At 52.2% G+C, this 24,941-nt stretch overlaps 1 protein-coding gene across 2 annotated transcripts; it reads left to right on the top strand.

Annotated features, from left to right (window-relative positions):
• The first annotated feature begins 412 nt into the window (after window positions 1-412).
• On the top strand, window positions 413-24,515 carry Serinc2 (serine incorporator 2). Of its 2 annotated transcripts, XM_037202974.1 has the most exons (11): window positions 473-535; window positions 2,028-2,191; window positions 11,630-11,791; window positions 12,490-12,680; window positions 13,273-13,352; window positions 13,748-13,885; window positions 17,254-17,423; window positions 19,202-19,292; window positions 19,584-19,719; window positions 22,615-22,821; window positions 23,979-24,515. In XM_037202974.1, the coding sequence occupies exons 3-11, from the start codon at window positions 11,756-11,758 to the stop codon at window positions 24,112-24,114; spliced, it is 1,185 nt and encodes a 394-aa protein (XP_037058869.1). In that variant the 5' UTR covers window positions 473-535; window positions 2,028-2,191; window positions 11,630-11,755; the 3' UTR covers window positions 24,115-24,515. The 2 variants fall into 2 exon arrangements, with proteins under 2 accessions (XP_028743492.1, XP_037058869.1); XM_028887659.2 differs by lacking the exon at window positions 2,028-2,191 and having other exon boundaries at window positions 413-535.
• Window positions 24,516-24,941: the final 426 nt, after the last annotated feature.

Genomic DNA, 24,941 nt, shown 5'->3' with positions numbered 1-24,941 from the left:
ACTCAGCTACATTACCCGCCCCCCCTTTATCCAGTAATTTATCATTCAGCACCCATAGACCAAGCACGGGTTTTGTGCCAAGATCCAAGGGAGTCACAGAGGACGACTCTTAGATCCTTCCTGTAATAGTGACAGCATTCTGGGGTCGGTCACACAATGGCCCTGGTGCCGTCCAAATCAAAAGGTGTATTTCCGTATTCTCGCATTGGTTCAGGGTACAAGCCTAGGTCAGAGTTGGTTGGGGCCGTGCCCGCGCGCGGCGTAGTTGCTGGAGTTTTCCCGCCTTAACCTCTCTCGGTAAAGTCTAGCCAGGAGCACCTGTCCCAGGTGAGTCATAGGAGGCCTCCGAGCGTCGCCGGAAAGTGTCGAGCGGCTTCGGCAGGTGGGGGCGGGGTCAGGGCGGGGCTGGGCTCGGGGTGGGGCCAGCCAAGCGCCTGGAGTCCCACCGGATCCGGGATCCGAGACCGGCGCCCCGCGCCCCGCGCCCGGCTCAGCCATGGGGGCCTGTCTGGGGGCCTGCTCCCTGCTCAGCTGCGTGAGTGCCCACCCCGTCCCTGCTGCGGCCCCGCTCACTTTTTCTCTCCCTTCTTCCTCCAAGTACTTTTCTTTTAATGCTTCCTCCAAACTTGTCTTTCTGGGGCCCTTCTTATCCTCATCCCGCAACCACTCGGCTTCGACAGCCGGGCGCTGGACAGCTGGTGTCGCCGCTCGGATGACCGCGGGGGAGGGGTGGGGCGCGGCCGGGCGCCCTCGGCGCCACCGCTCCGGGAACCCGGACACTGAGGCCCGCAGCGGGTGCGGGGAGCCCCGCCGTCGCCGCCCGCGCCCCTTCTCGGAGCGGCCCCCGAGTGCGTGGCGCGTCTCTCTCCGGGGCGCGGGACTCTTTGTGTGACTAGCAGCGTCCCGGCCCCCCTCTGCCTGCGCTTCTGTCCCTCTGGAAGAGCGTCGGTCATTCTGTCTGTCCCTGTCGCCTGGCTCAGTCTGCTCTTTTGTGTTTGTTCTATCGGTGTCTCTAGGGTTCGGGCTCAGTCCGTCTGTCTGAGCGTCATAACCGGCTCCGTCTGCATCCTCTCTGCGCGCTGTCTGGCCCGCTCACTCTTGAGCACTCCCTCCTGAAAGCGCTGGACCCTTCCCCTCCAGCCCGAGCCGGGAAGGGAGTGGGGGTTGGGTATGAAGTCCCCCCACCCCACCCGCCTTGAGCGAGGTTGGTGTCAGTTGTCACTGACCACCTGGGCCAAACTTTGGATTCGGGAAGACCCAGAAATCGAAGGAGGTTGCCTGTGCCCACCTGGTCGCCTGTGTTGGGGACTAGGCGGGTGGCCAGCTCTGTTTTGGGGCAGCAACCAGCACAGGGGAGGGGATTCAGCCATCCCCGGCTGGGAGGCCCATACTTTCCCTTTCCCAGCCCCCCTTTCCTTTGATTCCTCCCTTCATTAAATCTGAGGTTCATTCAGACAGCTCCCTCCCCTTCTGGCCCCACACAAAGAGGGGCGGAGAGGGGCTCCAGCGGCTGGCTGCAGAAGGCAAGCTCAGGACTTGCTTCCTTTGTCCCTGATTTGTGTGCGTGTTAGGAGCCGGGTGCCCAGGCGAGAGCTGGGCATCTAGGGGGTTTTCTTTGTAGCCATTTTCTGAGAGTGAGCTCAGCCTAGGGAGGCGATGGAGTGGGTCCCTGGACACAGCTCTTGACTTCTCTTGGGCCTCTGTTTCCATTGAAAGGTGTGTGTGTGTGTGTGTGTGTGTGTGTGTGTGTGTTTCTCTTGGGCCCTAGCCTGAGCTGGTGATCAGGAGTAAGGATATTACTAGCTGATGACCATGACTTTTCCCAGACATTGCTTCCTGCTTAGGGAGGGAGACCTTCCCACTCACAGCCCACAAGATTCTCATCTAATCTCGCCTGGTTACCCATGCCCTGCTGGGGGAGGGGTTGTGAGGGCCGACCTACTGATTCCTAGCCTAGTAATACTTATTTTCTTTCTCCTCCATGCTAATATATCCTGTTCCATACATGCACATACCAACACCCACAGACCCACATGTAAAACCCACATGTAGAGGCAGAAGAGCCAGGAGTTGAAGGGCAGCTTTTGGTCTCCCCATCAGTGAGCTGAAGACCACAGCAATGCCTGCCTTGGCATCCTATTGGGAGATGGACAGATGAGAGGTGAAAACTGCCACCCAGCTCCTGTGCACAGTGAGTGGGTATTGTGGGAGCTGTTGTTACCCTGGAGGAAATGTAGGTGGAGAATTCCATCTGGAGAACAAAGCCAAGAACTGCTTTGAGTCACCCAGTCTACAGTCTACAGAGCTGAGGCCAGACAGGCTTGCTCAGACCCTCCCTTTAAGGGGTTAGTTCTCTTGCCTCAGGTTGAACAGTGAAAACGTGAGGGAATTACAGTCAAGTTTAAAACCTGAAGCCAGAGAGCTAGAGAGATGGATCAGCTGTTAAGAGCATTGGCTGCTCGCCCAGAGGACCTGGGTTGGATTCCTAGTGCCCACATGGCAGCTTACAGTTGTCTGTAACTCCAATTCCAAGGTATCTGGCGCCCTCTTCTGGTACCCTCAGGCACTGTATACACACACACACACACACACACACACACACACACACACACACACACTCACACAGTGCACAGACACACATGCAGATAAAACACTCATACACATAAAATTAAAATAAAAAATAAATCTAAAATAATTTTTTAATGAAGTCAGACAAAGTGATGCATGTCTGTAATCCCAGTATTCAGAATGTAGAGGCAGAAGAGCCAGGAGTTCAAGGGCAGCTTCTACCACATAGTGAGTTTCAAGCAGGCCTAGGATACATAATTTAAAAACAAACTGATTCTTGGTCCAGGCTTCTTCCCTTACAACTCCCCCCTGCCCCCAAATGCATTCTGGATGCCTAGAGACAGAGCTGGTCTAGGGGAGAATTGGAGGATAGTCACTGCCCTGCCTTTGGTGCCCTCCCACATTTAGTATGCCAGGTCCTGCACCAAGGCTCTTGGCCATGCTGTCTCACTGGTTCTCCCAGAAGCCCTATGGCATTGTTATTCATTTTACAGGTGACCATACCAACAGTGGCCACCATCCACTATGTCGTTATTGGAGGTAAGCGCCCAGGAGTGGGGGGCTACCTTGGGGCACAGGCCCAGCACTGCAAGAAAGATATTTATGGATTTATAAGTATTTACTTTCCTTGCTGTAACAAAATACCCAACAAAAGCAACTTTAGGGGGGAGGGGTCTGTTTGGTTCTCAGTTCGAGGCTACCGGCAGGGCAGGCTTGTGGCAGGAGCTTGTGGCCACAGGTCACATTGCCCCAGCAGTTAGGAAGTGGAAAGACACGGATGTCTGTGCTCAGCTTTCTTTTTCCTTCTGTCAGGGATCCCAGCCCACAGGATGTTGTCACCCACATTTCCATGGCTCTGCCCACCTCAGTGAACTAATCTGGATACCCCCTTACACATATGCCTGCACGTTTGTCTCTAAGATGATTCTAGAGCCTGTCGAGTTGACAATCGACAGCAGCTGTCACTCTGTATATGTGTCCTTTTGTTTAATCTTCGCTAAGACCCCAGGGATGCGGTTGGCATTATTCCCATTTCAGGCTGAGGTTGTAGCTTGGTTGGTAGAGTACTTGTCTTGTATGCATGAAGCCCTGGGTTCAGTCCCCAGTATGGCATAAACTGGGCTTGATGATCTCAGTACTTGGGAGGTGGAGGCAGAAAGATCCTGTCAGGCAATGGTGGCGCACACCTTTAATCCCAGCACTCGGGAGGCAGAGGATCCCTCTTAAGGCCAGCCTGGTCTACAGAGGGAGTTCTAGGACAACTAGGGCTCCACAGAGAAACCCCCTCTCTTGAAAAACAAAGAAAACAAGCAAACAAAAAACCCAAACCACTGAATTTAAAAAGTAGGAAGAAGCTGAAGTTCAAAAGTCATCCTTAGCTTAAGTCCTAGGCCTGGGAGTTGGCTCAAAAAATTGATTTCCATTTTACTGATGAAGAAGCTGGATCAGAGGGATTCAATGATTTCCTCACAGCAAAACAGTGGTTGGTGGTGTAGGGGGACACTCTTGGATGCCAGCAGTACCCTGCTTCTAGGGAGTGAAGTTTTTTTTTGTTGTTGTTGTTTTTTCCCCTCAAGACAGAATTCTTTTGTGTAACAGCTCTAGCAGTCCTAGAACTCGCTCTGTAGAGCAGGCTGGCCTCGAGCTCACAGAGATCCGCCTGGCTCTGCCTCCTGAGTGCTGGGATTAAAGGCGTGTGCCGCCACCTCCTGGCAGGAGTGAAGTGTTTAAAGATCTATTTATTTGTATGTGTGAATGTATATACTTTCTGTAGGCACATGTGCACATGCATATGTGTGCACCTGCAAAAACCAGAAGAGAGTGTCACATGTCCTTCGTCCTTCCTTTGGGGCAGGGTCTTTCCCTGAACCTGGGGCTCATGTTTCCTTGGCTAGCTTGGAAGCCAGCAAGGCCCAGCCATCCTCCTGTCTCCACTCTGCCCAGGAGCTTGGTCATGGGGCCCAGGATAATTCTGAGATCTGAACTCTGGTCTTCATGATGGCCCAGAGAGCACTCTTTACCTCGGAGCCACCCCTCAGTCCCCAGGAGAAGTTCTTGTTTTGTTTTGTTTGCCGAGACAGGGCTTCTCTGGGTAACAGTCCTAGCTGTCCTGGAACTTGCTTTGTAGACCAGGCTGGCCTCACCCAGAAGTCCTGGTGGGAAGGTCCCAAGAGTTTCTGGGATGCCGGGAGACTTTTGTGTTCTCCTAGCTGTGACCCAACGGTCCACTTCTCCCTGGCATTTGCACTGGACAGGTGAAGCCTGCCTTGAGGAGGTAGACTGGGTTCACAGAGGGTGGAAGTAGCCTGGATGGACAGCAGATTTTTAGGGAGGATTGTGTGTTTGGGGAACGGTGCAAGGCCTGGGCTCAGCCCCTGGCTTTGCGTCTTCTCATCTGCCCTCTGTGGGGAGCACATTCCCCCGCCCCATGTCCACAGGGTTGGAGGAGCAACGGGACCCACCCCTCACCTGTGTAGGCATTAGACAGTACCGAGAGGGGTGCATGGATACATTTTGCATTAAGGTGGCATGCAGCACCACGCCATAAACACACCACGGTGGTGAATTACTGAGGACTGCCAGTGAGGAAGTGGGGACACCAGAGAATACCGCTGCTGGTGGTGTTTTGGCTCTTTTGGGGGGCCTGCCAAATAAATAACACACGAAGGCTTATTCCTAGTTATGAATGCCCAGCCTTAGCTTGGCTTGTTTCTTGCTGACTTTCATTAACTTATCCCATCTACATTTTGCCTCTGGGCTTTTCCTGTTCTCTTACTACTGTAAATCTTACTCTTACTCTGTGGCTTACTGTGTACCAGGGCAGCTGTCCGCTGGAGTCCTCCTCCTTCTCTGGCTGCTTCTTCCTTTTTCTTTCCCCACATTTCCCCTTCTATTTTATCCTCTCTGCCTGCCAGCCCCTCCTGTTTCTCTCTCCTGCCTCACTATTGGCCGTTCAGCTCTTTGTTAGACCAATCAGGTGTTTCAGACAGGCACAGTAACACAGCTTCACAGAGTTAAACAAATGCAACATAAACAAAAGTAACACACCTTCAAATAATATCCTACAACAGAATATCGTGAAACTCAGGGCTGTCCATGAACCTGAACTTGGCCAAGCTAATGTCCTGCCCAAGAGCCCATTTCATAGATAAGGATGTTGAGTCCAGGGAGGGGAAACCAAGAGTTGGCGCCAAGCCGGCTCCAGGAGCCGCAGGGAGAGGTGTGGGAGACTTCAGCTGTCTCTTCCTCTGTGCTTTCAAGACTGGGGTGGTTTGTGGAGGCTGCAGGGTGCATCCCTGCGCCAAGTTTTGGCTTTTAAATAGTGATGAAATGCATATCGTATCACATCATACCATATTATATAGTGTGATGCCTACCGTTTGGACCTTTGATCTTTGTTTTAGTCTTCAAGGACCGTGTCATTTATCTTCCCAGACAGTCCTAGTTAAATGACGCAGCCCAGGCAAGTGGCATTGTCAGAGTGAATATTGTCAGTCCAGACACTAGGTGATAACTGCCATCTTGTCTCCTGATGTCAGTTCTCTCTTTTGGGTGACTCAGAGCAGCCAGTGACTCTCTCCCCACACCCCTGCTCCACCATCTGCCTCCTTATTTTGGGACCACAGTTCTGTCACTAAGATTAAATCTGCTGTCGCTCTTCTTTGGCAGTGAGTCCCAATGCCTTTGGGGGGAAATCCAGACTCATTAGTGTAAGCCTTGAGGACAATGGCTACCTCCCAGTACCACCCAGCCACTCCAGAAGTCCAGAAAACACAGAGGTGTTTGTGTTTCTAATGTCTTGGCCTCCCCTCCCTCCTCCTCAGTATTATGTTTTTGTTTTTTGAGACAGGGTCTCACATAGCTCAGGTTGGTCTTGAACTCATTATGTAGCTGAGGATGACCTTGAACTCGTGATCCTCCTGTTTCTGCTTCCCAAGTGCTAGGCGTACTCTTGTGGGCTACCACCTCCAGCTTTGCCTGTTTGTATTGCTGGGTATTGAACTCAAGGCCATCGTGCCCTAGGCAAGTGCTGTGCCTCTGAGCTACAGTCTCACTTCCCAGCTAGGGCAACAGGTTCGGGGAGGTGAGATGGCCTGCCTACCTTTCCTTTCCTTTCTTTTTTATCTCTGCTTCTCTTTTCTCCTCTCCCTTCCCCTCTCTCTCCCTTGACTCTCTTCTCATCTCTTCTTCCCACTCCTTCAGGGTCTCATGTATCCCAGATTAGCCTCAGACTAACATCTGACTGCCTGAGTACAGGTGTGTACCAGCTCCCCCAGGACCCACACCAAAGCCTTGTGAGGTTAAACACCAACTGAGCTGCATCACAGCCCCCCCCCCCCCCCGCACCCCCCCCTCCCGTATTGTGGTAAAATACACGTAAGCTCTGCCACTGCAGCCACGATTTCTTTTGAGTCTGGACTCAATATGCGACCCTGACCGACTTCAGAACCAGAGTACAAGGGATTCTCCCACCTCAGCTTCCCTTGACTTCATTTTAGCCGGTTTTATTACAGTTCAAGGACATCAAATTGACACCGACTTGCATCCATCACCAGCCCCGTCTGCGGCACCTTATTCACCCCCATAGACTGAAACCCCCCCGAGCAGTCCTGGGTCACCACACCTGCTCACCGAAACTTCTTCTCAGTGAACTCAGCTAGTCTGGGTTCCTGATACCATTCATGCCCTTTGAGCTTGGATTATGTCATTCCAAATCATGGCATGCAGGTTGTAGCGTGTGTTGGAATTTATTTATTTTTTCGTGGCACACCTCACTGCGCGGCCCAGGCTGGCCCTGATCTGTCTCTGCCTTCCAGCTGCTGGGGTTACAGGTGTGCAACCACCACAGCTAGCTTTTCCTTTTTAAGAGTCACAGTAACACTCCAGTGTGTCTCTAGACCAAACTATCTGTCCACCCACCCAAGGACCTGGGGTCGTTCAGCCTGCAAACGTGGGTGCGTGAGTATGTGTGAGTGGTGGTTTGAGTGTAGCTTTCACATTTTTTTTTTTTTTTGGATGTACAGCTGGGAGTGAAAGCCATTTTGTTTTAAACACAACTCAAAACGGTGGCTCCTGAGCTACCTCTCCTACCTACCCGTGCCCTGCAAGTGTTTCTAGGGACAACCGGGAGGGAAGACAAATGACTTAGGAACACCTCTGCCCACCTGGCTCCAAAGCAGTGTGGCTTGTTGGGGGAGGGAGAAAGCTCTCCTCTCCTGTCAGCAGGCACCAGGGGCTGGCCAGTTGCTTTCTTGGGGGGGGGTCACTGCAGGGACTCCCCTAGGGATGGTCAGATGCTAAGAAACCTTGTAGCTGCAGGGCCTGGTGGTGCACGCCTTTATCTCAGCCTTCAGGAGGCAGAGGCAGGCAGACCTCTGTGAGTAGAGTCCAGCCTGGTCTATATATCAAGATCCAAGCCGGCTAGGGCTACATAGTGAGCTCCTATCTAAAAAAGAAAAGGGCCAGGACGGTGGTAGCTTACGCCTTTAATTCCAACACTTGGGAGGCAGAGGCAAGTGCTGAATTCCGGGACACACACACACACACACACACACACACACACACACACACACACACACCAGTAGGGCAGCCCCGTTGTGGAGGACCATGATGTACAGGACAGGTACCTGATGGGCAGCCTCCTCCTGTTATTTCCTGCCTTGTACAGCACCACAGTGCACTTCCGGTGAGCTCACATGGCTGCTCTCCCTCCTGCCCAGAGGCCAATGTGTCCGTAGGAAGGTGGGAGCTGGTCCAGGCAGGGCCAGGGTGGCAGGTAGATCAAAGGCATGTGGACTTGTCCTCTGGGAGCAGTGTGTTGGGCCTGTGTCTCTCCTAACCTGGGCCCTCTGGCTCCGCATCAGGACCTGAGACACCCTGAGGTTTCAGGTCTCAGGAGCCCCTGGAAGAGCTTCTGGATTTTGACCTCTGTGAAACAGAATGAACTGAAACAGCGTCTTGCTGGAACCTGTTTGCACGCCTGACTGTTGAAGTGGCACAAACCGAGGGGGCAATGGGCCGGAGGGGGGGGGCGGGATGGAACCGGGCACCTGGGGTGGGAGGGACTTCCTGGTTTGCCCCAGACTTGCAGGGATCATTTGCATGGAGGGGGCGTTGAGAAACTAAGCAACATTCCCATCTGTGAGCTTGTGGGCTGGGAAGTGGTGTGTCTGTGGGCAAAGTCTGGCCTTGGCAGCGAAGACCTGAGTTTCAATCCAGCTCCTAGGCTGACTTACAGATCCCGGTCATATGAAACTTTTTTGGGGTTGTGTAACTCGAATTCTAATAGGTGTTTTTAATAAAAAAACCGGAACCAGATATTGGGGTAAATGCTGAAAGATCAGAGAGACAAAGGAACAAGCCACAGCCACCTCTTACCTCTAGAACTTTAGTGGAAAGAGCCTTGGTTCCTGTCTCCTCAAGCCTTATATACCTTTCTCTGCCCAGCCATATCACTTCCTTCCTAGTGCTGGGATTGAAGGTGTGTGTGCTTCCCAAATACTGGTAGCAAAGGCATGAGATCTCAAGTACTGGGATTAAAGGCGTGTGTGCTTCCCAGTACTAGGATTAAAGGCGTGTGCCACCACTGCCTGGCTCTGTTTCTCTCCTAGACTAAATCAATCTCATATAATCCAGGATGGTTTTGAACTCACAGAGATCCAGACTGATCTCTGCCTCCTGAGTGCTAGGATTAAAGGTGTGTGCCACCACCGACTGGCCTCCATGTTTAATCTTGTGGCTTGTTCTGTCCTCTGATCTTCAGGCAAATTTTATTAGGGTACACAATATATCACCACAGGGTGGTGATGGGGATGGGCAGGCTGGCTTCAAATGCATTGTTTAAGCTCAGGTTGGTCTTTAGGTCATGATCCTCTTCCCTCAGCCCTCCGCCTCTGGAGTGCTGGGATTTTAGGTGTGTGTGGCCATGCCCTGTCCCCTGTCCCCTTTTTGGGTCTCACTTTCTTCATTTTTAGATGGGAAGCATCCCACGGGTGGATGGTGTGCTTTCCACCCACCCTACAGCTAGCCCTTCCTGTCACTTCTGCCTTCCAGCTCCGGGGCTGTGACTGTGTTGGTGTATGACCTCTGCTAAGCCCTTTAACCTTTAACCTCATCATTCACATGTGTAAAACGAGACATCTCTCTGGCTTACAAAAAGATGGCTATGACCAGGAGGCTGGGCTTCAGGGAACAGCTGGAGGGTGTGACCAGAAGTTGCTGGAAGGGTTAGAGCCTGTGACTTGGACTGTGAAGAACAATTTTGTAATACATTTAGCATCCGTGTTGTGCTTGGCTTTGTGAGTGACAGTATTTCCAGGGATGTTTCAGTCTAGAAGTAGAGGCAGGTGGAAAGGCAGCCACATGGAGAGTGTGGTGTCCCCAGTGGGTCCAGAAAGTTCTCAGAGGAACCAGAGCCCCGGAAGCTTTGATCAGCCAAGCTGATTCTATGAGGTGAGGATGTTTCTGCAGCCGGGGCTGTGTACCCTCAGAGGGTGTCCACTGTCCTGCGGATGGAAACCATGGTCCTGGGTGGTCCCTGTCTGGTGCCATCTGCCCATCAGCTCACTGTGCTTTCTCCTCCTTCCTTCCTCATGCAACAGTCCCCACTGCCCTGGGCAAGAGTGCCTTCCCTCTCTGGGATTGCCTCCTAATCCTTCAGCCCTTAGCTCACTTCCTCAAGGAGGCCTTCTAGGACTCGCCATAACCCAGTCAAAACCAGCCTGGTTTGCTCTGTCACAGAATGGGATCTCTCAGGATCCAAATAGCTTACTGAATGCCAGTAACTCTTGGCTTAAGGTCTTTTTGGTCCATGGAAGACTGTTGCTCTTGGGTTCTTTAATAACTGCATGAGGACTTGGGCTTTTTGTGGCTGGCCGGGAGCTGTTTCCTCAAGGTTTGTGCTTGGGGACTTCCCAGAGGGGTGAGTCTCTTCTTCGCTGACTCAGCTATGGTGTAGCCTCCCAGACCCTCAGTGGTTTCAGCCCAGGAAGGCCACAGCCTAGGCAGTGGATGGTGGGAGGTGCTAGACCATCAGCTGTCCAGAACGGGTTCAGCCCCAGGCAAAACACAGCCACTGGGGAGTCTCAATTTCAGATGTTTTGAACATCCTGGTTTCTCAGGGCTTAACATGTATCTGGTTCTATGCCAGACACTTCATGTTCATTGAACACAAAATTCATAATCCCCTAATAGGTTCTGGGTACTGTTTCTGGTTCTGACCCAGTGAACAAAGCAGATGAAAATCCGTCCTTGCTAACAAGGAAGATGCAGACAGATAAGGAAGATACCAAGAATATTGGAGTCCTATGGAGAAACATGAGCTGGGAAAGAGGCAGGGGGTCTCAAGGAGCTTGCATTCTGCCTGTCTGTCTGTCTGTCTGAGGCAAGGTCTCATGTAGCTCAGGCAGGCCTCAAACCCACTATGTAGCTGAGGCTGGCTTTGAACTCTTGATCCTTCTGCCCCAGGATTACAGGCATGTGCTACCACACCTGGCTGGGGCTTACAATTTAAATACCTAAGACTGGAGAGATGGCCCAGTGGTTAAGAGCACTTCCAGACGTTCTGAGTTCAGTTCTCAGCACCCACATGGCTGCTCACAACCATCTGTGTTAGCCAATGCCTTCCGGTCTGCAGATGTCTATGCAAACAAAACATCAGTACACAAAATAAGTAAATCTAAGAAACAAAACAATTTAAACACTCTGTTTTATTCTCACAACTACCCTGTGGAGAGTGGCTACCTTCATGATCCCTATTTGATGGATGGGGGGAATGGGCACAGAGGTTGAGTGACAGGTCACACAGGTCATTCATCAGTAGCAGCTGGCCTTCTGGTTTTCTTTTTAGTCAGTCCCTCCGTCTAAGTGATAAATACTGTGTTTCTAGCCTTCACGTCTGCCCACAGACGTGGTGCTATTTGGATTCAGTTCAGACTCGGGGCTATAGGGGTCCTCTCCCCAGCTCAGCACCGACTTGAAGACCGAGATGGGGCAGGTGGAGGGTGTTGAGTGCTCATGTAGGGAAGGGAACTGACCGAGCTGCCGTCCCTGCCTCCCCTAGGCATCCTGCCTCTGTGGCTCTGCACCCTGTATCCTATGCGGCTGTTGCCCCTCAACCCGCAACTCCACGGTGACCCGCCTCCTCTTCACCAGCTTCCTCTTCTTGGGGGTGCTGGTGTCCATCATCATGCTGAGCCCTGGAGTGGAGAGTCAGCTTTACAAGGTGAGTATCGGGGAGGAGGTTGGGAGGCGCCCGGATCGCCCCGACCTCCACAGTCAAGGAAAGGTGACTGAAGTTCCAGGTGCTGATGGTGTGCAGGTGGCAGGGTTGGGAGGACTCCTGAACCTCCCTCCTACGGGGTGGATCTCTTTCTCAGGAGCCAGCTCCCCATGGAAAAGCCTGTTCATCACGACTGCCCTCTAGAGGCCGGTCCCGGGAGTGCGTCTCCCCTTGAATGCTGACGCCGGGGTGGGGTGGTGGGTGGTGGTGGCGTGGGAATCCTGACTCGACCTTAGCGCAGGCCCAGTGGGGGCTTTTAGGCCCAAGACTTTAGCATCTTGACCTGTGCATAGGTGTGGATTCCTGTGGAGTCCGTAGACAGGTCAAATCTAAGGGGTCCCGAAGACCTCTTAGTGGTTCTGCTGAAGGCAGGAGATGGAGACCGCCCTGGGAAGCAGGGCTTCACACACCGCAGTACTGAGATGGGGGTGTGGGATGTGGGCGATGGGTGTGAGGGGTTGTGATGGCAGGGAAATGGTCAGCTAGGAGGGGGTTGTTATGGGATAGGAGTCAGCCCTTATTAGGGTTCAGCCCCAAAGGGAGTGGGAAACAGGCCGCGGAAATGGAGGCTCAGACCTAAATAATGGGAGGCTGCAGGATTCTGGTGGGTGGGCCCTTACGCTGCCCCTTTGTCTCCACAGCTGCCCTGGGTGTGTGAGGACAGGGCTCAGCAACCCGTGGTCCTTCAGGGTCCTCTGGACTGCGGCTCCCTGCTGGGTTTCCGCGCTGTCTACCGCATGTGCTTCGCCACGGCGGCCTTTTTCTGCTTCTTCATGCTGTTCATGATCTGCGTGCGCAGCAGCCGGGACCCGCGAGCGGCCATCCAGAATGGGTGAGAGGCGACCACCTGCACCCTGGCACAGTCCCCTGGAAGGCTTTTCTCCCCTCTGCCCGTCCCCAGAGATCTCTAGACCCTCCCCTCGGACTCACTGGTCGAAGCCGGAGGTCAGCCTCAGCTGTTCTCAGGAGCCACCCACACTTAACTTTTTTTGAAACAAGGTTTCTCACCTGGGACCGATTACTCTAGCCTGGATGGTCAATCCCCCAGCGACAGGCATGTCTGGGTTTTTACGTGGGTGCTGATGATCAAATGTCAGTCCATGCGTGCATGACAAATCACATCACCAGCTGAGCCTCCCCTACTCAAATCCATTTTTCAAATGAGGGAAAAGCTCAGAGATGGTAGCGGTTTGCTACCCACACAGCAGTTCAGCGACATTCTCGCTGCTCGGTTCTTCCCTCTGCCCTGAGCTCCAGGCTTTTTCTAGGAGTGGGAAAGACCCGGTGTCTGTCAGCTCACGAGCATGCCCCTTCATCATGCCCCTTCATCTCTCCCAGGACCTCGGGTGGAGGTTCCGGGCTGCCTCTGCTCTGGTTCCGTATGTCGATGCCTCCACTCAGCTTACCCTTCATGTCTCTTGCAGGTTTTGGTTTTTTAAATTCCTGATCCTCGTGGGTATCACCGTGGGTGCCTTCTACATCCCTGATGGCTCCTTTCCCAAGAGTAGGTGGCTCTGAGGACAGGGGAGGGGCAGCAAGGAGGGTGGCGGGGTGGGTGGGAGAGTCTGGGTGGCTCTTTGCCTTGGCGTCACACTGACTCCAGGTGGCTGGCGGTCCTCTACATTCTGTTCACTAGATAGCATCCTGGTGCTGGGCTTTGAAGCCTTAGGGTAACTCGAGGTGGGGGACCACCTCGCCTGAACCCTACTAAGCCACACCGAGAGAGGAGGACTCTGCTTCTCTTCATGTTCCCTGTGCAGAGCATGACATGACAATTGAATGAGTCTGTGTGTTTGAGAGCCAACACCTGAGTGAAGCCATGCTAGGCACCCTGGGGACCTGCTGTCCCCACAGCTGCTCCTACGGCCCCAACCACCCGCCTCTGCTCCCTCCTCACAGTCTGGTTCTACTTTGGCGTCGTGGGCTCCTTCCTCTTCATCCTCATCCAGCTGATCCTGTTCATTGACTTCGCCCACTCCTGGAACCAGCGGTGGCTGTGCAAGGCCGAGGAGTGTGACTCCCCAGCGTGGTACGCAGGTCAGTGCCAGCCTGGCCTCCACACAGATGGGCTGGGTGCCTGATGAATCGGGCTCTGGAGCTGAGGACGTTTGGAGGAAGGGACTGGCTGTGGGGAGCAGCCTGGGGGGTTGAGGTCCATAGTTTCCGAGGGACAGGCTACACAGAGCAGGGAATGTGCCAGGCCCTTTTGGTGGTGACTCAGCCATACTTTAAGCCGTGTCTGGTCATTGAGATCCTAGCAGCAGATCGCCCTGCTGAATCTCCTGCACTTACCGTAAGTCTGCAAGAAAGCCTGGGCTAGCGTTCATTGCCCTTCACACCTTTTTGGACCTGCTGGTCTCCGTCCAACCACAGGGCCTCACGAGCTATTGACAACACCCTTGTTTTGTGAGCAACTGTTGAAAATCTTTCCAGGTGCTAATGACAATTCCATACCATAGTATAACCTTTTCTTTCTTTCTTTTTTTGAGACAGTGTTTCTCTGTGTAACAGCCTTAGCTATCCTGGAAGTTGCTTTGTAGACCAGGCTGGCTTTGAACTCACACAGATCTGCCTCTGTCTCTGGTATGCGCCACCCCCCCCCCCCCCCCCCCCCGCAACTTTTTCTAAAAATATTACTGGGGATTGAACCCAGGATCTTGAGTGTGCTAGGCAAGCAAGCACTATACTACTGAGCTGCACCCCCAGCACACTTCTTACTTTTTATTTTGAGGCATAGTCTCACTAAGTTGCTCAGGCTAGCCTGGGACCCACTCTATAGCCCAGACAGGCCTGAACTTGTGGTCCACCTGCTTCAGCCTCCTGAGTAGCTAGGATAACAGATGTACAGCATCAGGTCCAGCAATGGTATGATCTTAGTAACAAAAGCAAGTGTTGATATTGTGTGAGCGTAGAGGGAAATGATGTTAGGAAGACTGTGAAGCTTATTAAGCCTTGTGTTTTACAAGATTTGCAGGTTAGCCTTTTTTTTTTTTGAGACAGGGTTTCTCTGTGTAGCTCCAGGAACTCACTCTGTAGCCCAGGCTGGCCTCGAACTCACAGAGATCCGCCTGCCTCTGCCTCCCGAGTGCTGGGACTAAAGGCGTGCGCCACCACCGCCCGGCTGCAGGTTATCTTTAAGTGCTAAGATCAGCTGGACCTGGTGGCATGTGATTGCAGTGCCAGCTACTTAGGAGGCTGAGGCAGAAGGAGCATTTGAGTTTAGAAGTTCAAGGTCAGCTTAAGTGGCTTTAGCAAGACCCTGCCTCAGTGGGTGTTCTAGTTAGCTTTCTGTTGCTGTGATACAACACCCTGACCAAAAACAACTTGTGGAGGAGAGGTTTTGGGTTTTGTTGTTGTTGTTTTTTGTTTTCTTTCCAGCTTACAAGTAGAACCTATCATTGAGGAGAGTTGGGCAGGAACTCAAGCAGGGACTGGAAGACAAGTCTGCTTGCTATTCTATTCATCATTATCTCTGGCCAGGGAATTTGTGGCCAAGGAAATACAGCAAAAACCACCAAAGATTGGGGCTGGAGAGATGGCTCAGAGGTTAAGAGGTCCTGAGTTCAATTCCCAGCACCCACATGGTGGCTCACAGCCATCTGTAATGGCATCTGATGCCCTCTTCTGGCCTGAGGACAGAACACTCATACATTAAAAAATACATACACAAATAAATTTAGCCAGGTGGTGGTGGCACACACCTTTAATCCCAGCACTTGGGAGGCAGAGCCAGGCAGAGTTCTGGTCTACAGAGCAAGTTCCAGGACAGCTAGGGCTACACAGAGAAACCCTGTCTCATTTAAAAAAAAAAAAAAAAAGCCACAGGAGAATGCTCCTACTTGGCTACTCACAGGTTCAACTGTAATTAGCCATCGTATAGAGTCAAGGACCACCTGCTTAGGGAATCATGCTGCCCACAGTGGGCTGGGCCCTCCTACGTCATTAATAAACAAGGCAATCTCCCACAGACCAATCTGATGTGGGCAGCCCTTCATTTGAGACTTCTTTCTCAAGTGACTCTAGGTTGTGCCGAGTTGACAGTTAAAGCTGACTTTGACAGTGGCAAAGGTAAAGGCATTTGCTATGCAAATCCAGTCCCCAGAATGTATGTAAATGTGGGAGGAGAGAATTGACTCTACAGAGGTGTCCTCTGACTTTCATATGTGTGCCATGGTAAATGTGTTCCCACACATAAAACACACACATACATAACACACAATACATAACACACACATATAACATATATAAAACACATACACATGTAACACACATATAACACAACACACATATAACACACACACATACACATATAACACACACACAAACATGATAACTTTTAAAAATAAAGAGGCTAGGTATGATATATCACACCTATAATCTCAGCATTTGGGAGGTAGAGCAAGAAGGATCAAAAGTTCAAGGCCAACCTCTACTACATAGTGAGTTGGAGGCCAGGCTGAGTGACATGAGACACACCCCCTCAAAAAATACAGTAAGTGTCCTAGTGTGGTGGTGCATACTTTAATCCCAGCACTGAGGAGGCAGAGGCAGGTGGATCTCTGTGAGTTTGAGGCCAGCCTGATCTACATAGCAAGTTTCAGGATATCCAGGGCTACATAGACTCTGTCTCAAAACAAGAAGAGGAGAATCAATGAGACCATTTTAGGAAATGGGATATTTTGAGTTTGAATTGGAGCCTGGGTTTACTGATGGATTATTTATCAGTTACTTTTCTAGATTACAAAATTTTAGCATATTCAAGATCCAAGGCTGCTGAAGTTGTCTAACTCAAACTTGAACTTTTGGTGGAGATTAAACATATAATGGAGTGTAAAAGCTGGATCTTATATTCTGTATACTCTCGAGGGCTTTACTAGCAAATTATTTTGGATTTATTTATTTTATTTTATGTGTATGAGTGTTTGTGTACATGTATGTGTGCACTATGTGTGTGCTTGGTGTCTATGGAGGCTAGAAGAGGGTGCCGCCTCACCTGGAACTGGAGTTATGGATGGTTATGAGTCACCACATGGTTGCTGGGAACTGAACCCCAGCCCTTTGTAAGAGCAACAAGTGCTCTTAACTTTGGAGCTGTCTCCAGCCCTACCAGCAAATTCTTTTAAATGACATTGGTACAATGACATTGTCCAGTACAGTGGTACAATGACATCCGGTACAGCCCTGTTTTGTCTTTATTGTCCTCAGAGTGACAGTCACCTCCTTATAGCATGTGAGTCATTATGGATTGGGTTGGGACAGGAACTCACAAAGGTGTTGTGGGGGAGCCACTCCCCACGTCGGGGAACTGAGGCCCATGGCAGGAGGGTTGCTGCAGCCCCCGGGGTGCCTGGTGCCCCCGTCTCTGCCTCCTGATTCTGAGCTGTTGCTCATCTCCGCTCTGCCAGGCCTTTTCTTCTTCACCTTCCTCTTCTACCTGCTGTCCATTGCTGCTGTGGCGCTGATGTTCATCTACTACACGGAGTCTAGCGCCTGCCATGAGGGCAAGGTCTTCATCAGCCTCAACCTCACCTTCTGTGTCTGCGTCTCCATCGTTGCCATCCTGCCCAAGGTCCAGGTGAGCCTGCCCGTTGGCCCAACCCCTCTGCAGGCGGGACTTCATGTAGGGCAGGGCTGACAGGTCAGAGAGACCTGGGCTGTGTTTACAAGCAGCTCAGCTCCTGACCTCCCGGTCAGGCTGCCCGATCTCCATGCTGGGCATCTTTGGGAAAGGCTTTAACCAACTTGCTCCTCCCTCAAATGTAAATGCTTTCTGGGGTTGCTCTCAGGATTGAGGTCTGATTAGGCACATGGGTACCAAGCAGACTCCAGCTGATGCTGTAGTTATTAGTGTTGTGCCAGTCAAGAGAAATGATTTTCAGAGTTCAGAAGGGGGTATTGGGGAGTGGGGTGCAGTTTCCTGACATCCCATCCCAGACCCTCTGAGACAATGGACAGGGATGGCAGAATGGCCCTTTGCTCCTCAGAGAGTATCTCTGCCCCTGTGTATACCCACAAGGAGTTTCCAGTTTGGATGTCAGTGTTGACAGGTAGCTTAAGTTTTGGGGAGTCAATACAAGGTTGGGGGCCTCTCTTTTCCCCAGAGCCTTCATTTCCTACTGTGAAGGTGATGTATGCGGGGTTTGTCTGGTGGGTGCTGTCACCAAGACCTGCTCTACGGGTTGACAGTACAGCTGTGCAGAAGCAGAGGAAGGAGAGAGCCAGCCAGCCGTTATGGCGCCTGTCACCTGTGTCTCTTGTTTCCCCAGCACTGTCATCCCCACTGAGGGGATCCACTGAGGAGCAAACAGACTTATAGGAGTCACGAGGGGCTGGGCGGACGGTTGTAAGGGCTTTTTTTTTTTTTTTAAAGATTTATTTATTTATTATGTACACAGCATGTATGACTGCAGGTCAGAAGAGGGCATCAGGTTTCATTGCAGATGGTTGTGAGCCACCATGTGGTTGCTGGGAATTGAACTCAGGACCTCTGGAAGAGTAGTCAGTGCTCTTAACCTCTGAGCCATCTCTCCAGCCCCTGTAAGGGCTTTTTAAGGACAAAACCATATGACCACTATATTTCCCATGTGACTTTGTTATTTTCCAAGAACTACAACTCCCAGCATTCCAGGAAGTTACCTGGTTCTTGGGCAGGTGGGGCTCGCAGGTTGACTTTGATTCGTACAGCACCCATATCAAAATTATAATCCGAGAGCTGGGGACAAGAGGTAGGGACAGCCAGCCTAGCCAAACTGACAAGCACCAGGTCCCACTGAGAGTCCTTGTCTCTCAAAAAACAAAGGAGATGGTTCCTGAGGGATGACAGGTGAGGTTGTCTTTGACCTCCATGCTCATGTGCACACACACACACACACACACACACACACACACACACACATCTACGAAAAGAAGAAGAGACTTAGCTAAGGCTAGTAGCACACAGCGGAGCTGGGATTTGAACCGAGAGCTCGTGCACACCGTGAGGAAAGCAAGTTTGGTGGCAGAGCTTTGTGGAGCAAAGGCAGGGACTGGTGAGGGCAGGAGCTTCCGCAGCAGGGGCTCAGGGCCTTATTTCCTCCCCTCCAGCCCCCCCCCCGGGATGTGCCAAGTTCCAAAGCGGCTGAGGTGGGCGAGGTTTGCAGAGGGGGCTGCAGTGTCTGGAGCGGGACAGTGGGGTAGGGGCGGGTGAAGCTGAGCAGACTGAGGAGGCTGACCTGAACGTTTGCAGAAGAAAGGGGGCTGGTGATCTCGGGGGTCAAGAGAAAGAACCAGGGCTCTGGTTTGGGGTAGGTAGGAGTGGTGGGTGATCCGGTGGGGTGAATGGCTGAGCTCTTACCTGTGGACTGTTATTGCCAGGACGCCCAGCCTAACTCAGGACTGCTACAGGCCTCCGTCATCACATTGTACACCATGTTTGTCACCTGGTCGGCCCTGTCCAACGTCCCCGGTGAGTGTGAGACGGGCGGCTGGTTCAGTAGTGGCCTGTCGAAGGGACATCGCAGGGGTCCGGGACACCCAGAGGCTCAGTCTTGGGGGGGTGTGGACAGGAATGTCTCATCTGCTCCTGAGTTATCTTTCATTGTGTCTGCCACTTGCTGTCTACTGCTGGGCCTTCGAGGGTCGCATGTGTGTCTGTGTGTCTGTCCTCTTGGGTCAGCTCGCTGCCTATCCCCAGAGTTCCCTGACTCCGAGATACAGTCAGCTAAGGCTAAATGTGTCGTCTGTGTTCCTTGCCCAGACCAAAAATGCAACCCGCACCTGCCCACTAAAAATGGAACAGGCCAGGTGGACCTGGAAGACTACAGCACCATGTGGTGGGATGCCCCGAGCATCGTGGGCCTCATCATCTTCATCCTGTGCACCTTCTTCATTAGGTACCATGGGCTTAGGCTCCGGGTTGGGGGGGGGGCTTTGAGTGGTTGAGTGAGGGAGGGCTGGGGAGCTTTCTGTTGCTGTGATAAGCACCATGACCAGAACCAACATGGTGAGGAAAAGGTTTATTTGGATTGAGATTGCATATCTCAGTCACAGTCCATCTCGGAGGAGCTGTAAAAAAAAAAAAAAAAAAAAATTCCAAGTAAAACTCCAAAATGTCCAAAATGTCTAATTCATTCATTAGCTAACTAAGAGCCCAAGAAAGGCCAGCACCCAGATAATAAAATACCAGGCTTTTAAAAATTATTCTTGCGTATGTGCGCATGATGTGTGTGTGTGTGTGTGTGTGTGTGTGTGTGTGTGTGTGTGTGTGAGTACATGTACTATGGCACATATGTAGAGGTCAGAGGATAGGTTTGTGAAGTCATTTCTCTCTTTCTACCTTTCCATGGGTTATGAGGATGAAACTGAGGGTCAGCAGGCTTGTATGGCTAGAACTTGTACCTCACTGAGCCGCCTGGCTGACCCAAGGCATTTTTTGGTCTTTTCAGTGCTGGAGTCCAGCCAGGGCCTTGCACGTGCTAGACCAATGCTCTGGCACTGACCTCTCCTCTGCTTTCTTTTTATAAACATGAAAGCCATTGCTAATGCTAAATACCTAAGACTAACAAAGCTAAGTTTCCAGACGTGCCTCATGCCTTTAATTCCCACCCTTGGAGAGCAGAGGCAGGGGGATTACTGTGAGTTTCAGAACAACCTGGGCTACATAGTGACTGAATTGGACTACATGAGAGGGTCACACAAAACAGCCAGAGTGCTGCAATGGTGGTTGAGTGGAAAGTTCAAACCGTGCAAACAGGAGGACCTGAGTTTAGGTCCCCAGCACACACCTACAGCACACACTGAGACCCCAGCACACACCTACAGCATACACTGTGACCCCAGCACACACCTACAGCACACTACTGTGACCCCAGCACACACCTACAGCACACTACTGTGACCCCAGCACACAACTACAGCACACTACTGTGATCCCAGCACACTACTGTGACCCCAGCACACACCTACAGCACACTACTGTGACCCCAGCACACACCTACAGCACACTACTGTGACCCCAGCACACACCTACAGCACACTACTGTGACCCCAGCACACACCTACAGCACACTACTGTAACCCCAGCACATACCTACAGCACACACTCTAACCCCAGCACATACCTACAGCACACTCCTGTGACCCCAGCACACACCTACAGCACACTCCTGTGACCCCAGCACACACCTACAGCATATACTTACAGCACACCTACAGCACACTACTGTAACCCCAACACTGCAGGGTGGAGACAGGAGGGTCTCAGGAGCTTGCTGGCCAGCTAGTGTGTCTGACATGTCAAGTTCCAGGTTCAGTGAGAGACCCTGTATCAAAAAAGAAAGTGGATGAAGCAGTTGAGGGAGAAACCTAACATTATCTTCTGGCCTACACATGTACACACACACACACATACATACACACACATATTCATACACATATACACACACATATACATGCACACATAGACACACATACACACATGCATAGACACACACAGACACATATACACACACATACACATGCACACATACACACATGCCTAGACACACACAGACATACACACACACATACATACACACATATAATACACATATACACATAAACAAACACATGCATACACATACATATACACATGTTTATATACACACACATACATCATGTCCCTACAGGCAAGGACACCTACATACATACACAGATACACATATATCCTCCACCCAAAAATCAACCCGTTTAATTTTCTTCCTGTTGCCATGATAAACACCGTGATCAAAAGCAAATTGGGAGGAGAGATTTATTTCGGCTCACACTTCCAGGCAGCACACAGTCCATCATGGAACTCAAGGCCGGAGCCGTGAAGTAGGAACTGAAGCCGAACATGGAGCACAGCTACTTCCTGGCTTGCTCTCCAAGGCTTGCTTGGCGGCTTCCTTACATAGCCCAGGACAACCTGTCCAGGGTGGCACCGCCCACCTGAGCTGTGTCCTCTGGGCCTCCTACGTCAATAATTAATCAGCATAATATTGGTGAAATTATTAAGGCCACTCCACGTAGTTAAAAGGAAGATTTATTTAGTGGGTAACTTACAAATGAAGGGATAGGTAGGTCGCAGAGTCTGGGAAGGTGTATCGCAGTCCAGCAGTGTTCTCTGGAGCTCTGCTCAGTCAACCTCCACTATCTAGGGTGTCCAGGGTCCCAGAACAGAGAGAGAGCGCTGGCCAATCCCTATCTCGGGTCTCCAGGGTCCTCCTTTGGCCCCGCCTTGCAGGCGTGACAGTTGTCAAAGCCTCAATGGGGGTTGGAACTTCCAGATCAAAGCTGGAATGGCTACCCACTACAGGATAACGTTCCAAAGACTCGCCTAAAGCTGGTCTGACAGATGGAATTCCTTGGTTGAGCATCCCTGTTCGCAGATGACCCTAGACTGTGACAAAAATTTAACCAGCAAAACCTTGATGGATTACATTCCTGGTTTGATGCTTCATTACCTGGTACTCAGTACTTAGTACTCAGTATCAGCTCCTGTTCTAGAAATGGTGAAGTGACGATTTAGCTTTACCCTGTACTGGGCATTTGTGAGGCACGCTGAGGGAATCAAGTGTTTACGGAGGTGTGCTTTACTCAGGGTCATAAGGGATTGGGGTAGAGTTGAGAGTCCGAATAGTTTGTTGGCTCCAAGGAACCTGGACCACCTGAGTCGTGTTGTGACCAGTTCCCTGGCTCACAGGGTCCCGCCCTGCCACGCCTGCCCATCAATGTTGGTGGCGCTGACCGCCTTCCTTCCTCTCCTGCAGTCTGCGATCCTCTGACCACCGCCAGGTGAACAGCCTGATGCAGACCGAGGAGTGTCCGGAGACTGTGCAGCAGCAGCAGGTGGCCGTCAGTGGGGGCCAAGCCTACGACAACGAGCAGGATGGCGTCACCTACAGCTATTCCTTCTTCCACTTCTGCCTGGTGCTGGCCTCCCTGCACGTCATGATGACGCTTACCAACTGGTACAGGTGTGCTGTGGCAGCCTGGTGGGCGGGAAGACCCAGGCAGCCCCGGGTGGACTCACCGTGTGTTTCCTCAGGCCCCTCCTGGGTCTCTGGTCTCTGCTCAAGCTTGGGAACCTAGGTGGCAGGGCCTGTCTTAGACCCCCACAAAGCCCACCCATGTTCTGCTTTAGTTTTCCTTCTGGGCCTTCATTAGCCCAGCTTCTCACGCTTTTGCTAAGAGACCCAAAGGGACAAACGGGAGGTGGAGCGTGTCTTCCTCAGGGTGACCATGTTTGCAAATCGGGGCTGGGTTGTGGGGGAGTCCGGTGTGGGGCACATGGAGGGGCAGGACTAGGATACAGTGATCAGAACTGCAGTCACGGAATTAAGAGTTCGAGTCGAGAGGCCCAGAGTTGGGGGTTGGGACCATGGAGAGTTGCATCTGGTCAGGACTATTGGGAAGCTGTAGTGTAGCATCATACACTGGGACTCGGTCGTTTGGTTAAATTGAGGTCCAGGGGCAATCAAGCCAGTAGAGGGGCAAGGAGCTGAAGTCAGAGGCCAAGGCCGACTCATGAAGGACCAGAGTCAAGGCCAGGCACGATTAGTCAGGAGTTCATCAGTCCCCAGGCATGAAGAGTGAGGCCAAAGAACTAGATGATGAAGTCCTACAAATGGGTTTCCTGTGTAGCCCAGGCGGGTCTTGAACTTGAGACCCTCCTGCCTCCCTTCCCTGAGAGGCTGGGATCACAGGACTGGGCCACTGGCCCTTGGACTGTTTTGCTTTTGATACAGGGTCTCATGTAGCCCAGGCTGGTTTCAAACTTAACGATATAGCCCAGGGTGGTCCTGAACTCCTGTTGTTCTTGCCTCTGCCTCCCAAGTGCTAGGATTTTTAGGTGTGCATCACTGTATCTGGCTCAGGATGACAAAGTAAGGAACCAGGAGGCAGGTCAAGTCAAGGCCCAGAGGTACAGTCCAGATTGGAATTGAAGTCAAGGTTGGTTCTGTGGTCCAGAGTCCTAAGGCCAAGGTTTTTCCAGTGTGAGATGCAGGGATTGGAGGTACGGGCTAAGAGCCAGGGCTGGATTTAGATGTCTCAGCTGGCTTACCAAGTCAGGGAACAGGACTGAGGTCACAGGATCGGGGGCCAGGCTCATGAGCCGGATCGTGTGTTCCAGCCCCGGCGAGACCCAGAAGATGATCAGCACGTGGACTTCCGTGTGGGTGAAGATCTGTGCCAGCTGGGCGGGGCTGTTCCTCTACCTGTGGACCCTGGTGGCCCCCCTGCTCCTGCGCAACAGAGACTTCAGCTGAGAAGGCCCCGCAGCCTGCCCACCTGGTGCCTTGGGGCTCAACAAGGGCCCCCCACCCATGGCCACACCTACCCACCCTCTTCCAGGACCTGCCCAAGTCAGGACCCTCCAGGGTGCCTCCAGGGACGATGGGACATTATGCTCTGACCAAACCCCCCTCCCCCTGCCCATGGCTGTGCACACTCACCCTTGGGACAGAAGTAACCCCTGTTCTCAGGGTCCCCAGAAGAGGGCATTGAAGGAGAGAGTGGCCCAGAGCTGCTCAGCTGGCAGGGGGTACCCACCCCACTGGGGTGCTCACACCAAGGCCTATGCTCCAGGCCTCCAGAGCCCACCCCCTTCCTAGACCACATGCCTTACTGAGTCTCTAAGACTCCACCCAATAAACACGCCTGTACATGTGTGTGCCTCCCATGTGCTGTGCTCCTCACTCACCCTTGGTGTGAGGCCCCATACCGTATCCTTAGCCAACCTGGGGGTAGGGAGCAGAATGCCATGGCTGGGAATAAGGGTCTTGGAGAGTATGGTGGGCAGAATAGAGAGCAGGGGTTATACCGGGGAGCCAAAAGGGCTGGGCTCAAGGACCCTCCCTGCTTTTCCAGCGTCTGCCCTCTGCTCTCCTCTTCTCTTCTTGCTGCAATGGTCCTTGGGCTTGATGCCGTGGGAATCCAGAGAAGACCCAGAACGTCCCCAGGCCTTGGGACACCTAGGGAAGGGCTTGTGCTCTGAAGCCACCAAGCCTCCCTGCCTCTGCTATTCTGAGCAGGCTGGGGCGCCTAGCTCCTCAGGGATGAGAGGAGCGGGGTGCTGCCTGGTTGGTCAGATGGT

The sequence above is a fragment of the Peromyscus leucopus genome, chromosome 2 (genome assembly GCF_004664715.2).
Source record: "Peromyscus leucopus breed LL Stock chromosome 2, UCI_PerLeu_2.1, whole genome shotgun sequence".
Taxonomy (NCBI): domain Eukaryota; kingdom Metazoa; phylum Chordata; class Mammalia; order Rodentia; family Cricetidae; genus Peromyscus; species Peromyscus leucopus.
Note: the sequence above shows the minus strand (reverse complement) of the source record. Positions and strands in the feature narration are given on the sequence as shown.

Bases quoted from the DNA above. Each gene is read 5' to 3' on its own strand.
- Serinc2 (XM_028887659.2), top strand. From the start codon at position 497: ATGGGGGCCTGTCTGGGGGCCTGCTCCCTGCTCAGCTGC. The intron at 11,792-12,489 runs GTGAGTATCGGG...TTGTCTCCACAG, and splicing joins TGGAGAGTCAGCTTTACAAG to CTGCCCTGGGTGTGTGAGGA. The intron at 19,293-19,583 runs GTGAGTGTGAGA...TTCCTTGCCCAG, and splicing joins GGCCCTGTCCAACGTCCCCG to ACCAAAAATGCAACCCGCAC.